The sequence below is a fragment of the Tiliqua scincoides genome, chromosome 8, assembly GCF_035046505.1.
Source record: "Tiliqua scincoides isolate rTilSci1 chromosome 8, rTilSci1.hap2, whole genome shotgun sequence".
In the NCBI taxonomy this organism is placed as follows: domain Eukaryota; kingdom Metazoa; phylum Chordata; class Lepidosauria; order Squamata; family Scincidae; genus Tiliqua; species Tiliqua scincoides.
Genome location: NC_089828.1, coordinates 34,100,998 through 34,116,219, shown reverse-complemented (window position 1 = coordinate 34,116,219; position 15,222 = coordinate 34,100,998). Strand labels below are relative to the sequence as shown.

The window sequence follows — 15,222 nt, the reverse complement described above, 5'->3', positions numbered from 1 at the left end:
GTCAGTGGAACTTCCCTTTGCTTTTCTGTGGTTGGATCTTTTAGAATTCTTGTAAAGTCACATTTTAATCATCACATTTGAACATTTTCAAAACACAACCAATATGTGATGCTCAGCAGAAAGGCAGGATTGAAGTCCTCTTAAATGAATGAGAGTTTTTGAATAATAGTTGGCCAAGCATCATGCAGAATGTTTCTTCCAACACGTATGTACTTTCAGATTCAAAGTGAAGGTTGCAGTTTGGGTGATATGATGCTGTGTCACAAAAGGCGTTTTGAAGAGTGGCTAAGTGCACGCATGTTGCACTGACCTCATTATGATTGTGTCTCCAGTTTTTGAAAGGGCACATCTTGACTTGGTGCGACTTCTTTTTACCAAAAATCTGGACCATTATAGAATCATTTACCTGTTGAGTCCATGTTTTATCCTGTTCCTGAATTCATTGCCTCTCTTAGATCATCAGGTGGCAGCAGTGGTTGGGTGGACTTACTTGTTTAGTTAATGGTAATAGGATTCTGCTGCTGGTGTAATCTTTTTATTGTTTGATTGTACTGCTGCTGTTTACAATTTTGATTATTATCTCTGTCTTTAGTTTTTGAGATTCTTGTTCTATTGCATTTTTGTAGTTTAAATTATTGTTACCGGGCACCATGGATGTTCGATTTTATGGGAGGAAAGACATGATATAAATATTTTACATACATAAATAAAATCTGGGGGTGGGTGTGGGAGGTCCAGGTGACAGGGCCTCTGAGAGGAATTTTATTGAGGGAACAAAATTTATTTTGGGCCCCCTTCCAATGGGAAGGGAAGGGGTCAAACAGAGTGGGGGGGGGAGGGTGGTGATGGGAATTGGCAGAACAGGGGTAGGGAAGGAGCAAAGCAATACAATGTTTGAATGACAACCCAAAAAAGTCTTTGGAGCCCAGGTCTATCAGGCTTCCTGAAACAGGGCCCAGGTCTACCCACCCATGCGACATCAGCAGCTAGATATGGTAATACAGAAAACCAAACACACTCTTCAGTCTTTCTAAAATCTTTTAAATGTATAAAATAATTGTGGAAGATTAGCATCATCATATTTAGGTTCACACTAAAATGGAAAGTGCTTTGTGTGAACCCAAATGAACTTCTGCAGCTGTAGTCCTGCAGCTGTGTCCCTGAGCTCCTCTACACTCCTTCATGGGTAAGTGGATTCACAGTCCAAGGAGCTCTGTAGCAAGCCAGTTTCTTTCCACAGTGTTAAGGAGTGTCATGTATGCATTCCTAGACCTGGTGCTTATGGTTTGCTGCAGCCCGCAGCATCCCAAGTGGGAAGCGAGTCCGGATGAGATAGGAAAATGTAAGATCCCAGGAAATTTCTGGACCCCCTCCTTTGTCTCCTGGACCCCCTTTTTGACCCTGGGTTCAGGTACAAATTACTCTCTTTACCTCCCACTTATGGGCCTTGCCAGGTGAAGTAACTCACCAGTAACCCCAAAAGGATGCTTGATAAAGATTTGAAAGAGCGTAGAACCTTCAAAGATACAAAGAGTGAAGAACCTTCAAAGATACAAAGCTAAGTACCACGTGAAAACAGAGCACTCTGGGATGAATGAAGTTGGATGGGAAGGGTGTGGACCAGCTGTGCAGGCAAATTCACACAGCTGACCGGAAAACTGGTTCAACATGTTAGTGGACTTTGGGGTTGTGAAACAGATTCAGTGTAGTAGGTGGACCTGCAACAGATCTCATTTCCCTGGAGAAAGTCCTTTTTTCTGATGCCTGGCTCTGTTTTGCCTTTTGGGGAGATTATGGGGGTGGTTTTAAAGACATGCACACTCATGTGCTGTAGTGTTGTTATTTCATGGGTTTCAACATCCTTCTCTACGCTTCTGGAAATGAACTCTCTTGAGTTGTACGTGAAGCAGAAGAGAATTCAACTTGACTCGAGAGCATCCCATGTAGTGAGCATCCTGCCAGCCATGAATGCAAAGGTGCCAGGTAATGCATGGTCTGTTGTGCACACACGCCAAAGTGTGATGTCAGTGCACAGCACTTTGCACAGCCTGCTGCACATGGATGCTAAGGTGCCATGTAGTGTACAGTGTATGCACATAAATGCTGTGGCCTTCTCTGCGGCAGTGATTTGAGTATAGCAAAATAAAACTCACAAAACAAATTTCTAGTGCAATAAAGGAATAGAATAACCCCCCTCCCCTGAAAAAAAAACCATCCCTAGTAAAGAGAGAACCTGGTACAGATGAGGAATAGAGCCTGATACTTAGGGACATGGTCGAATCAGAATATAGTGTGTTATGGGTGGAGTCTAGTAAGATTTGGCATTTTTTTCCCCCAGTCTTACCATTTGATAACTGACCCAATACGATTTTAGTGGTTAGACCAGTGAATACTTAATAGTTAGAAACTTGCAGGCTATTGTGACTCTGTGTTGAGTGAAAGGTTCCCTGCGCATGATCGGGGCATACTATCATTCTGTATTATTAACCATGCATTCAGTGTGCTAAAAATGGCTTCAGACCTTGTCCTCCCTCCCCATTCAGAAGCCTACTTGGCAGTAAGAGAAAGGTGTGCTGCACATGACCAGAAGCCTCCTTTTCATGAACATGCCCATATGTTCAGGTCAGATTTAACTTTAAATAAGACAAGTGTATCCCTCCCTTCTTCTTCAAGCTCAGGACTGCATACATCATTCTCTCCTCACCTATTTGATCCTACAACAACCCTGTGAAGTGGGTTCGGTGAAGAGTTGATGACAGTCCAAAGGCCACCCAGTGAACTTTGTGCCTGACCAGAACCAGTCCATTCCAGAAATAATTAAGGGAGCAGATTTTTGGAGGTGCCCACCACCACTTTCCTCAGTTGGCCCACAGTCTCTACAGAGACTTTTCCTCCTCCTTCTCCCTGGATTAAAAATGGAAGAGGGAAACAGGAGGTGCAGTGAGTAGAGGAGTGGTGGACAAGAGAAAGGTGCCCACGCTTCCTCTTCTTCTCAGAGTGATAGTGGCGGATAGCCATTTGCCACAATGCCTCAGGCCCTGAGAAGTTCAGAATCAGCCCTGTAGCTGAGCAGGGATTTGACGCCACAACCTTCTCCTCCTAGGCTGACACTCTAACCATCACACCACACTGCCTCCTAAGGTTTGAGGTGCTCTGACAAAAATAAGGGCTGGTTTTGACCAGCATGTGTGTTTTGATGCAAATTCGATTCTGCAGAAGGAGTCACCTCTTGGGGCTATTTTGTACAGTTCCGTTCCCTAATCACTCCAATCAAAGAATGTGTCCAATATGTACAATGAGAGGGTGACATAAATCATGATTACAAGGTTTCCGGTGTTCCCAGCTCTGCAGGTGCCACTGTCATTGCCGTAAGCATGGAAAATGCGCACAGGCATGGGGGCAGGCAATACGGGCTGGAACAATCTGTGAGTGACCATGATGGTGAAGGGGCCCTACACCCTCCTTCCTCCCCTAACTCTCCCTTATTCCAGAATAAAATGATAGTCATCAGCACCATTAAGGCTAAAACTAGGCAAAGGTGGGGGAGGGGACTGCCTTGGAGATCCTTGCCCCAGTTGTGTGGCAGGAGCCCCAGATTCTCAGGGGTTTCCTCCCCCCCCCCAACAGATGCAGCAGTATATAGTAGCAATAAGAGAGACATGGGAATGTGTTCTCTTTTGTGTCAACCAAACCAAGCAGGCTAGAGATAAAAAAATGAGAGTGAAGTTTTATTATAACAGGGTAGAAGGCAAGAGGGGAAAACATAACTACAGGCAAGCACATGAACAAAGGCAATGGGCTGTTTCTTTCAATGCAGTGGCCCACAGGTGAAAGGTAAGCATTGAATCCGAACAGAAATTGGACATGACTTTCTCCATTTATGGCCCATTCCTATCGAAAGAGCACCACAGGTGTGGTCTGCCACAAAGCAGCCATAAAGCACTTTGTGGCAGCGCAAGCAGCTGACACACCGGTGGGAAGACTAGAACCCCCCCCAACTGGAAGACCCCCCTGGAAGACACTCCCCCCCCCGGAAGACTAGAATCAGGTGGTGACACACCAGGTGGAAAGACTAGAACCCCCCATCCCAGCACAGAGGTCATTGGGAGGCCCATTGGAGCAGGTAAGCCCGGTGCAGGGGAGAGGGGTGGAACAGAGCAGGGGGAGTGCAGGGAGGGGGTGGAAGAGATAATGCAGTTTGGGCTGGGGAAGCTAGGATTGGTGGCGCCAGCATACGTCAAATCCTTACACCGAAGAGACCTCCAGGGGAGCCAAAACTCCCCTGCAGGACACAGCAGAGACTGTGCTGGCACTGCTGCATTGCCACATGGGAGTTTAGGTTAGGATTGGGCTGCCCAGCTATATTTCTTGGGAGTAAGTCTCACTGAGTAAATAAGTCTTACCTGGGAGTAAGTCTCACTGAGCACAGTACAAGTTGCTTTTCAGGTAACACGCCCAGGATTACACTGTTAGTCCCTGGTATTACTTACTCTAAACCAGTCATTTTCAACCTTTTTCATCTCATGGCACACTGGCAAGGCACTAAAATGGTCAAGGCACACCACCAGGTTTTGGACAATTGACAAGGCACACTGCACTGCCAGTGGGGGGATCACATCCTCCAATGGCCCTATCAATAAATGACCCTCTCCCAAATTCCCATGGCACACCTGGGGACCATTTGTGGCACACCAGTGTGCCATGGCACAGTGGTTGAAAATGGCTGCTCTTGACAATGGTTCCCATCTGTCATGGCACCTCTCCCCCTGAAAGGTGAGCTGAATGCCAATAGCGCATCAGTCACTTGGTCAAAGTCAGGGTCAAGTTCCAGAAGTGTTCTTTGGCTCAACCTTATATGCCCTTGTTTGATGACAACACTGTTACGGCTCTTTAGTCAAGTCATGGTCACTCGGGGAGCCTGACCTGACTTTAGATCCTGTTCAAGTGGGCAGGGATGCCCAGTTTAGACTCATGCCAGATTTAATAGGAGGGAATTACTAAACTGATGTCTTCTGGGATGAAGCTATGTAGTCCCTAAACAATAGACCATGTGCTGGCACTTAGTGACAAACATTCTAAAGTATTCACCAAAGGATTGCAAGCCGATTTTTGGTGTGTCACAGGGCCTTCTGGGCAAGCATTCTGCAGCCTCTGGACACAATAGGAGACCTGAGCTGGCTGCACCCATGTCCAAATGGGCTTGGCATCAGCTGTGTCACCGCAAGGCATTCTGGGATGCTACCCAACTGACAAAGCTTTGGAAACCACATTCAGGTTTGCTGACTGCCTTGGCATCATGTTATTTAAATTATTTATTTATACATTACTTATTTATTTGTATAAAGAGAGTGGCAGTGCTAAAAAGTTTGGGAAGCACTGCACTCGCCCAAAGGAGGCCGAAATCTGGAGATTTTCATCACAGTCTCCAAATAAAATTCACGAACCCCATGACCATTACTGTAGCCCACCAACTGCTTAATAACCAACCCTGTTCCCATGCTGACCTCAGAATTTCAGGGTTGCTGATGAAGGCACCCTCAATGCTCCCTTTTGCTGCTCCCAATCCTTGCAATGCATAATCAATGCATAATTAAAGATGATTATTAATTAAGCATAATTAATAAACTCACTTCCTCAAGATGATTACTGGCTTAGCCCCAAATGACTCATCAGGTTTGCCATGTAGCAATGTAGTTAAAGGCATCCCTACAACACATGTAGCAGATGCATGGGATTCAAATCGAGCCCACAGCATAGGGACAGAGGGTGTGTAATCCTTTGCTTTGGAGCTATTTTTAACCCTTATTTAACTCTTAAAACACAAAGCAACTATTTATCCCTTACAAAAGGCACCAAATGGTTAAATAGCCGTGTCCTTTGTGGGTTTTCCAGAGGCATCTGGTTGGCCAGTGTGGGAAACAGGGATAGGGACTTGAGTCACGTGACTCGAGTCAGGGAAATCAGCATTTTTCCACTCACTTGTGGAGACTTGTGTCACCCACACCAATGACTCGGCCAAACACTTGAGTGAGGGGCTCCTGACTTGTGAGTTGCCATCAACTTGGGCGAACCGAGTTGTCCACAAATGGCTAGGGTTGTGCAGCCTCTGTCTCATCTGCAAAAACTTTTTGTGTCGATCTGGAAGTTGGGCTTTGTGCGGGCAAACACCAGCTCCAGCAGTAGGGTATGTTATGTTCAGAGACAGGGGCTGGAGGGGGAGTGAAGAGAAATGGTTAACTTTTTTTGTTTGGGATTAAAACTTGCAGGGTCTCCTGATGCAGAACTTGTAGCAACTTTTACAGAAGTATCTGTTTTAGCTGGCTTAGCAGGCTCAAAGCACAATCCTATGCATGTCTACTCAGAAGTAAGTCCCATTATAATTAATGGGGCTTACTTTCAGGAAACTGTGGATAGGATTGCAGCCTCAATCAACTCAATCAATTGAGCCTCAATTAAGTAGTGAGGGTCCTGTATGTGTACAGAGCCCGGGGGAGGGAGGCACTTCTTCACGCCAAGAACATCCATTGGATGGAGGATGTGTCTCTGGGAGAGGAAGCAGCCATTTTTCCCCATAGGGACAAGTGGGTTTTGCAAGCAGGAGGAGAGAGCTGGAGTGGGTCTAACAAACTCTCTGGCACCTCCAGTCCACACTACAGATCAGGCGTATCTCTGAGCAGTGCAACACACACTGGCCAGGCAACTTAGTGAAGCGGGTTGGGTTGCAGACCTGAGGTGTGTCATTCCTGACTGTGTGCTGCAGCTTGCTTGACACGCAGAGCGTTCTCCCATGTCCAGACTGTTAAGCTATTATTATTGGATTACTGGATAGTGGGTACTTTGCCTCCCCCCAGAACACCCTTCCTTCCTTTCATACCTGAAACTGTCAGTCATTGAGTGTCTGCAGCATGTCTCCCCCCAGCCTTCCTTGATTCAGCCTGCCTGTGCTGAAGCTCACAGGGGCTTATCTGTGGACCTCCCCCCATCCCATCCTGGGCCCTCCCGCCTTGCTGAGCTGGAATGCACCCTTCCTCCCTGTGATGCCCTGTAGCATTTTGGTGCTACTTGAGGAGCAGCTTAAGATGCTGCTTTGGTGTGGCAGAGAAGCCATGACAAGAATTAGACAACAGACACAGGTTTTAGAGAGGTTGAAAGTGCTGGAAGCAGGAATGAAATCAAGGGAGAAGTGAAGTGTCTCCTAGCTCCTGACCCAGCTTTTTATTAAGTCTCAAAACACATGATATAAGGCTATGTAAGAGGGAAATTTCTAAGAGGATGTTGACATTCATACGGGCTGTAACCCTCCCGCTCTCTAGCTTAACCGCAAACACATTCCATAGATATGATTTCTTCATAACATTTTCAAGGCTAGCTCTTTCTATAACTTTCCACTATTTTCCAGGGCACTGGCTTTTCAACACTAAACATAGATAACAAAGCGTTTGCGCAGTCGCAGGTGTGCCTGCCAGATTGCCAAATATGCAAAGACATCTCGAAGCTCAGCGCCTGTACATTCTATATTTACTACAATGCCCATGATGTGGGTTTCCTTTATTGTGGCTGGAGTGAGGTAGTACAGGGGAAGGGAATGGATTGGAGTGTTCTGCACCACTGCCTGACAGATGGGATGGGTGGGAACAGCAGGGGAATGTTTAAAGGGAACCCCAACACACATGCAGAGCCCAGTAGCAGCTCAGTTTTTTTCCCATGGAGCTGCGACTGAGTTTTCTTCAATCCCTTGTGCTGCTCCCTTGCCTTCCCACCTTACCAAGCTGGGATACGCCCTCCCTCCCTGCCTGCCCATGATGTGAAAGTGGGTGGGTTTCCTTCCTTGAAGTTGGGGTGGGGTCGTGTGGTGGAAGGGAACAGATTGGCGCATTCTGCACTGCTGCCTTAGATGGGACAGGTGGGGACAGCAAGGGAGTGTTTAAAGGGAACTCCAAAGCACACCTATAGCCTGGCAGCAGCCCTGTTTCTTCCCGTGGAACCACGGTGGGCTTTTTAAAGGGACCTTTAAAAACCTTTAAGGACTTGAGTCCTTACAAGTCATGAAAATGCTCTGGGGACTCAGAAAGTCCACCCGTTATGACTCATTTTCGAGTCGTGGGGTGGAGGCTTGTGACTTGACTCAAGTCAAGCCGCGCTGGACTTGCCCATCCCTGGTGGGAAATAGGATCCTGGAAAGTCTTATTTTCTTGGGCATGACAGTGGAATGGCTCCTCCACCTTCAGAGGCAGTCTACCTCTGGCTGCCACACTGCAGACAAACAGCAGGGGAAGGAAGGGTGTTGCTTTCCTCCCCTAGTTGTGGGCTTCCTGGAGGCATTTGGTCAGCCACTGAAGGAAGTACAGTACTGGACTAGGTGTACCATACAGTCTGATCCAGCACAGAGCTCTTCTTATCTGTAAGAAGACAAGATAAGAAGGTTACAACTCTCCGACCTGAAACCTCCCCTTTCTCCTAAGTGCAGATGCCTCAAGCTACCAGTTCTTGTAATGATCGAACCAGATGATAGAGGTGATGGGATTCCCACCTGCCTGGATGGCACAACCTCTGACCTGAAGGCTGCCCTTTCCTCTAAGGCCAGGCGCCTTTGGCAATAGTTATGATTACTCAATCACGAGGCACGTTCTTAAATGTACTTTCCTGTTTTTTTATGTGTTTTGAATGCATGAACTTTAATAAAACACACACATTAAAAATAATAATACACACAAAGTTTCCCCACCTAATCTCTCTGAGTCACATGCAGCTGCCCTATGTTGACTCAGTCCATTATTTATCCAGTCCATTGCTGTCTATTCATACTGGCTGTAGCTGTCCAAGGCCTCTTTCCCATCCATTGGTACCAGAGATCCTTTTAACCAGAAATTAAGTCATTTTGCATACAAAACACCATTGACTTAGTTGTTTGGTGCCCTTCAACATTTGGAGGTAGCTTGCCTCTGAACATGGAGATTCGTTAGAGCTACCGTGGCAGTACATATGCACCCAATCCTGCTGGTCAAAAGTTTTTTTTTTAATCCCCCATATCTATTAAAATAGGAGTTGTTGTTAAATAAATTTCACTGCAAACACACACACCCAAAATTGCTTTTTCATAGTGTTTGATCAATGTCGACATCAAGCACATCATTAAGGGAAAATTATACGGATGAATGGAAGAAACTGGCAGCTATGGGAAACTGCACATGTGCAATGCTCTGTATAAAATTAGGAAATAAAACACAGAAAAACAAAGGATTCCTAATGTGTAAGCTCAACTTCACAAATAAGACTTGGAAATGTGGAAATGAGAAACTTAGATTAGGAGAATTTCAGAAGCATCCCTACGCATGCCAAAAAATTACTGCCTGCACCTTTGTCGTGCACATTGTTTTGTTTTGTTTTGTTTTGTTGTTGTTTTGTTTTGTGTCATGTTTTGACGTGCACGTTGGGGGAAGAATACCAGGCAAATCTCTAACAAAAACCCTTGACTTCCGACGGGCGGACTTCCCTCAAATGAGGAGGCTGGTTAGAAGGAGGTTGAAAGGGAGGGTAAAAAGAGTCCAGTCTCTCCAGAGTGCATGGAGGCTGCTTAAAACAACAGTAATAGAGGCCCAGCAGAGGTGTATACTGCAAAGAAAGAAGGGTTCCACTAAATCCAGGAGGTTGCCCGCATGGCTAACCAGCCAAGTTAGAGAGGCTGTGAAGGGCAAGGAAGCTTCCTTCCGTAAATGGAAGTCTTGCCCTAATGAGGAGAATAACAAGGAACATAAACTGTGGCAAAAGAAATGTAAGAAAGTGATACTGGAGGCCAAGCGAGACTATGAGGAAGGCATGGCCAGCAACATTAAGGGGAATAATAAAAGCTTCTTCAAATATGTTAGAAGCAGGAAACCCGCCAGAGAAGCGGTTGGCCCTCTGGATGATGAGGGAGGGAAAGGGGAGATAAAAGGAGACTTAGAGATGGCAGAGAAATTAAATGAGTTCTTTGCATCTGTCTTCACGGCAGAAGACCTCGGGCAGATACCGCTGCCCGAACAGCCCCTCCTGACCGAGGAGTTAAGTCAGATAGAGGTTAAAAGAGAAGATGTTTCAGACCTCATTGATAAATTAAAGATCAATAAGTCACCGGGCCCTGATGGCATCCACCCAAGAGTTATTAAGGAATTGAAGAATGAAGTTGCAGACCTCTTGACTAAGGTATGCAACTTGTCCCTCAAAACGGCCATGGTGCCAGAAGATTGGAGGATAGCAAATGTCACGCCTATTTTTAAAAAGGGAAAGAGGAGGGACCCGGGAAACTATAGGCCGGTCAGCCTAACATCCATACTGGGTAAGATGGTAGAATGCCTCATCAAAGATAGGATCTCAAAACACATAGATGAACAGGCCTTGCTGAGGGAGAGTCAGCATGGCTTCTGTAAGGGTAAGTCTTGCCTCATGAACCTTATAGAATTCTTTGAAAAGGTCAACAGGCATGTGGATGTGGGAGAACCCGTGGACATTATATATCTGGACTTTCAGAAGGCGTTTGACACGGTCCCTCACCAAAGACTACTGAAAAAACTCCACAGTCAGGGAATTAAAGGACAGGTCCTCTCGTGGATTGAGAACTGGTTGGAGGCCAGGAAGCAGAGAGTGGGTGTCAATGGGCAATTTTCACAATGGAGAGAGGTGAAAAGCGGTGTGCCCCAAGGATCTGTCCTGGGACCGGTGCTTTTCAACCTCTTCATAAATGACCTGGAGACAGGGTTGAGCAGTGAAGTGGCTAAGTTTGCAGACGACACCAAACTTTTCCAAGTGGTGAAGACCAGAAGTGATTGTGAGGAGCTCCAGAAGGATCTCTCCAGACTGGCAGAATGGGCAGCAAATTGGCAGATGCGCTTCAATGTCAGTAAGTATAAAGTCATGCACATTGGGGCAAAAAATCAAAACTTTAGATATAGGCTGATGGGTTCTGAGCTGTCTATGACAGATCAGGAGAGAGATCTTGGGGTGGTGGTGGACAGGTCAATGAAAGTGTTGACCCAATGTGCGGCGGCAGTGAAGAAGGCCAATTCTATGCTTGGGATCATTAGGAAGGGTATTGAGAACAAAACGGCTAGTATTATAATGCCATTGTACAAATCTATGGTAAGGCCACACCTGAGTATTGTGTCCAGTTCTGGTCGCCGCATCTCAAAAAAGACATAGTGGAAATGGAAAAGGTGCAAAAGAGAGCGACTAAGATGATTACGGGGCTGGGGCACCTTCCTTATGAGGAAAGGCTGCGGCGTTTGGGCCTCTTCAGCCTAGAAAAGAGACGCCTGAGGGGGGACATGATTGAGACATACAAAATTATGCAGGGGATGGACAGAGTGGATAGGGAGATGCTCTTTACACTCTCACATAATACCAGAACCAGGGGACATCCACTAAAATTGAGTGTTGGGCGGGTTAGGACAGACAAAAGAAAATATTTCTTTACTCAGCGTGTGGTCGGTCTGTGGAACTCCTTGCCACAGGATGTGGTGATGGCGTTTGGTCTGGACGCCTTTAAAAGGGGATTGGACAAGTTTCTGGAGGAAAAATCCATTATGGGGTACAAGCCATGATGTGTGTGCGCAACCTCCTGATTTTAGAAATGGGTTATGTCAGAATGCCAGATGCAAGGGAGGGCACCAGGATGAGGTCTCTTGTTATCTGGTGTGCTCCCTGGGGCATTTGGTGGGCCGCTGTGAGATACAGGAAGCTGGACTAGATGGGCCTATGGCCTGATCCAGTGGGGCTGTTCTTATGTTCTTATGTTCTTATTGTCTTTTACTCTCACTCATGGCTGAAGGCTCTTTTCTATTTGCTGCCACTTGTGTTCATTTTCTCCACAATAGCCTGTCCCAGTGTTTCTCAAACTGTGGGTTGGGACCCACTAGGTGGGTCGCAAGCCAATTTCAGGTGGGTCCCCATTCATTTCAATATTTTATTTTTAATCTATTAGACTTGATGCTGCAATGGTATGTGACTGCATCTGGGGAAATGTTACAAATCAGTACTTTTAACAAGCTATTATGAATATTCTTTTAATAATGATAGTAAATGGGACTTACTCCCGGATAAGTGTGGGTAGGATTGCATCCTAGGATGGTAAAAATTTTTCCTGCTTGATGATGTCACTTCCAGTCATGACATCACTTCCAGTGGGTCCGGACAGATTCTCATTCTAAAAAGTGGGTCCCTGTGCTAACCTGTGCTTAACCTGTTGTAAGCCGCCTTGAGTCCCTTCGGGGAGAAAGGTGGGGTAAAAATAAAGTTGTTGTTGTTGTTGTTGTTTGTTGTTGTTACATGTATGAGAACCACTGGCCTGTCCTGCAACGGCTTCTGAATCAGAGAGTGGTAGGAAAATGTTCCTACTTTTCTTGAGAACATTTGATTGCATGAATTTGCTTATGTTTACACAAAGCAGCTACTATGCAAATGCCTGTGCAAGCTATTACTATTTGAACAGGTGTTTTTGCAGAATGAAGGACAGGATATGGGCCCTACAACCAAGACATATCTTTACTCTGCCTTTCCCCCATCAGTAATTTGATCAGAAGAGGCTCTGGGGAGGGAAGCTCAGCTGTGAAGAATGACAGCTCTTGCTATGGAAAGTTAACAGTTCTTTCCAAAGATATCTGCAGAAGTTTCCTCAATGATCAATGACTGAGACAAGATAAAGGCCAGAGGCATCACAAGGGTTTGCATTAGCAGGTGTGAGAGCTCATCATTATTTCCATGATGAACTTCCTCCCATACCAGATCATACAGAATAAATTACAATATCATATGAACAGCCTGGCTACAGTGGCATCATGCTGGTTGATGTAACCCTTATGAACTTTATTTATTTATTTATTTATTTATTTATTTATTTTAATATATCACAGTAGAGGTCACCCAACAAACCAGTAACCAACAAAACACTAGTGGCCAACTTGATGGCACTCACACCTGAATAAGAGTTATAGTAGTAGCTCTGACACATGGAAATGAGAGCTGACTCATACTAACACCTTATTGGTTCCCTGCTGTGTCATAATAACTCCTCATTGGCTCTCATTACAATCAATCTCATTTGTCAGTTTTGAGTTAAAGAAATCCACTTTTTGTTACATAAGGCAGTTGTGTTTTCTTTTTCCCCTTAATTGGCCATTGCAGATAATTTGCCACGGTTCATTTCCTTATATTCTGCATGAAAGGACCTTTCCAATAATATATAACATGATGGCATTATTCATAAATACAAATTTTCCAAAAGGTTTCCAAAATTTTGGTCACTTGTGGTGCCACCCGGTGTGGTGTCACTGATAAAGGCTGCTGCAAAAGAACAGACAACAGAAAGGATCGGGAGCTGGAGCATCTTTGCTGTGATGAAAGGCTACATTTTGGGAGAGCTTCTTAATTTTGACAGAAGGGGGAAGCATGACAGGAGAAGCATGATATGAAGGGGAAACATCTAAAACGGAGAAACTTCTAGAAGTTTCTACGTAAAATGATGGAGTGTGGGGAAAGTCAATGGAGAGAAGTTAGCCCCTCTCTCTCAGGGCAAGAATTTGGGTTATGCAATGGCATTGACAGGTAGCAGATGCAAGACAAACCAAAGAAAGGTCTTCTTGGCATGGCAGACTGTTGATGGAATGTATGGCCACAAAATGTGTTCAGGGCCAGCCCATTTGCGAGGCTGATGGAGGCAGCTGCCTCAAGGCACAGACTGGTGGGGGTGCCCACTTCCACTTTCTACTGAGTCTCTGCCTGGATTGGAAGGAGGGGGAAGAGAAGAGAAGAGGAATTGTGGAAGAGAATGACGCCACTCTCCTCTCCTCTGTCACACTGTCTCCTTTGCTCTGTCTCTCTCCTCTCTTTCCAATGCAGCGAACGGAAGGGGCACAGGATGGCACATTGCCAGGTGAGTGGGGGAAGCATTTGACACACTGCGTCAGACACTGGGAGGTCTTGGACCAGCCCTGGATGTGATGAAGGCAAGAGGCGTGATGGTGATGTGGCAGCCAGGGGAAAAGCTCATTTCCTCAGGAAAAGAAGCTCCCCAGTAGAATCTGGGCTCTGAAATTAATGGGAAAGAAAAACAAACAGGAGTTATGCAAAAGAACAGATGAGGAGTAAACACAGAACAAATGCAGTGTGTTTGGAACAAAGGAGTTTTAATTACAAACTCAAAGAAAATGAATAGAAGTTCACCAGATTCCATTTTTTGGCTTGCACATGCCTAATGGACAAATCCTGACCCAGATGAACGGCCTGATAACAGCAGATTCATGAAAAACACTCTCTCTAAGAGTGGCTAGAGCAAGCAGAAGAGGCAATAGGATGCGTCATAACAAAGGCATACCAAAGGCCCTTCATTCTGCTTTTGTGGTTCACGGATAACAGCTACATTTCTGGAGGCTGGCAAGGAGAGAGAGAGAGAGAGAGAGAGAGATTTTCATGCCTTGATTCTGAGCCATCTGGGCTCATTGCTAAACTCAGTGTTTTCCAAATTCAGGGCCACCCAAGAATCAATGGATCCTGGAGTAGGTGTGATGTGGTGGGCCCTGCTTCTGGCTCCCCACAAGGATACATGTGTGTACAAACTGAGGGGCAACATAAGATTATTTTTTGTATGCACAGATTATGGACAAGACTCTTCCTTGTCTTGGGAACAGCAGTATGCACAAGAGAGGAAGCCAGAGACTCCTTGCTTCTGGGGTGGGCAGGACAAATTGCCCAAGTTGCTCCCCCTCAATAGCTCTGCCCAACCTTCCTGATCACATGTGATAGCAGCTGATCACACTTATTTTCTGAATTAAAATGCAACATACACTTCAGAATTACACTTGATCTCTCTCTCTCTCTCTCTCTCTCTCTCTCTCTCACACACACACACACACACACACACACACACACACACCCTGGTATCTATGCATGATTCTTGCAGAGATCAAAGAGGGAGACTCTTCTGCAGGAAAGTCATTCACCTGCATCTTTGCATCGGAAATGATTGAATGATTGAATCGGACTCCAAAGAGGTGACAGAATTAACAACCCTCTGAGCAGTGGTCAGTTGGAAGGAGACCAGCCTTCAACAGTGTGACTCGCACAGGGTCGCAATGGACAACCTCCTCTGAGGGCTGGAAATTCTGCAGTTTCTCTCTATTGGGAGTCAATGAATGCTGCCATCTCACCTAGGGATGCACAAGCATTCCAGAGCTTGACCTGCAACCTGTTTGA

At 45.7% G+C, this 15,222-nt stretch overlaps 1 protein-coding gene across 1 annotated transcript in view; it reads left to right on the top strand.

Annotated features, from left to right (window-relative positions):
* Positions 1–15,222, top strand: part of ATP8B3 (ATPase phospholipid transporting 8B3) — a 74,410-nt gene that overhangs the window by 10,984 nt on the left and 48,204 nt on the right. The window contains exon 3 of the mRNA XM_066635594.1: positions 13,870–13,903. Within this exon, the coding sequence (XP_066491691.1) occupies positions 13,870–13,903 (34 nt within the window). The remainder of the gene's footprint in view (positions 1–13,869; positions 13,904–15,222) is intronic.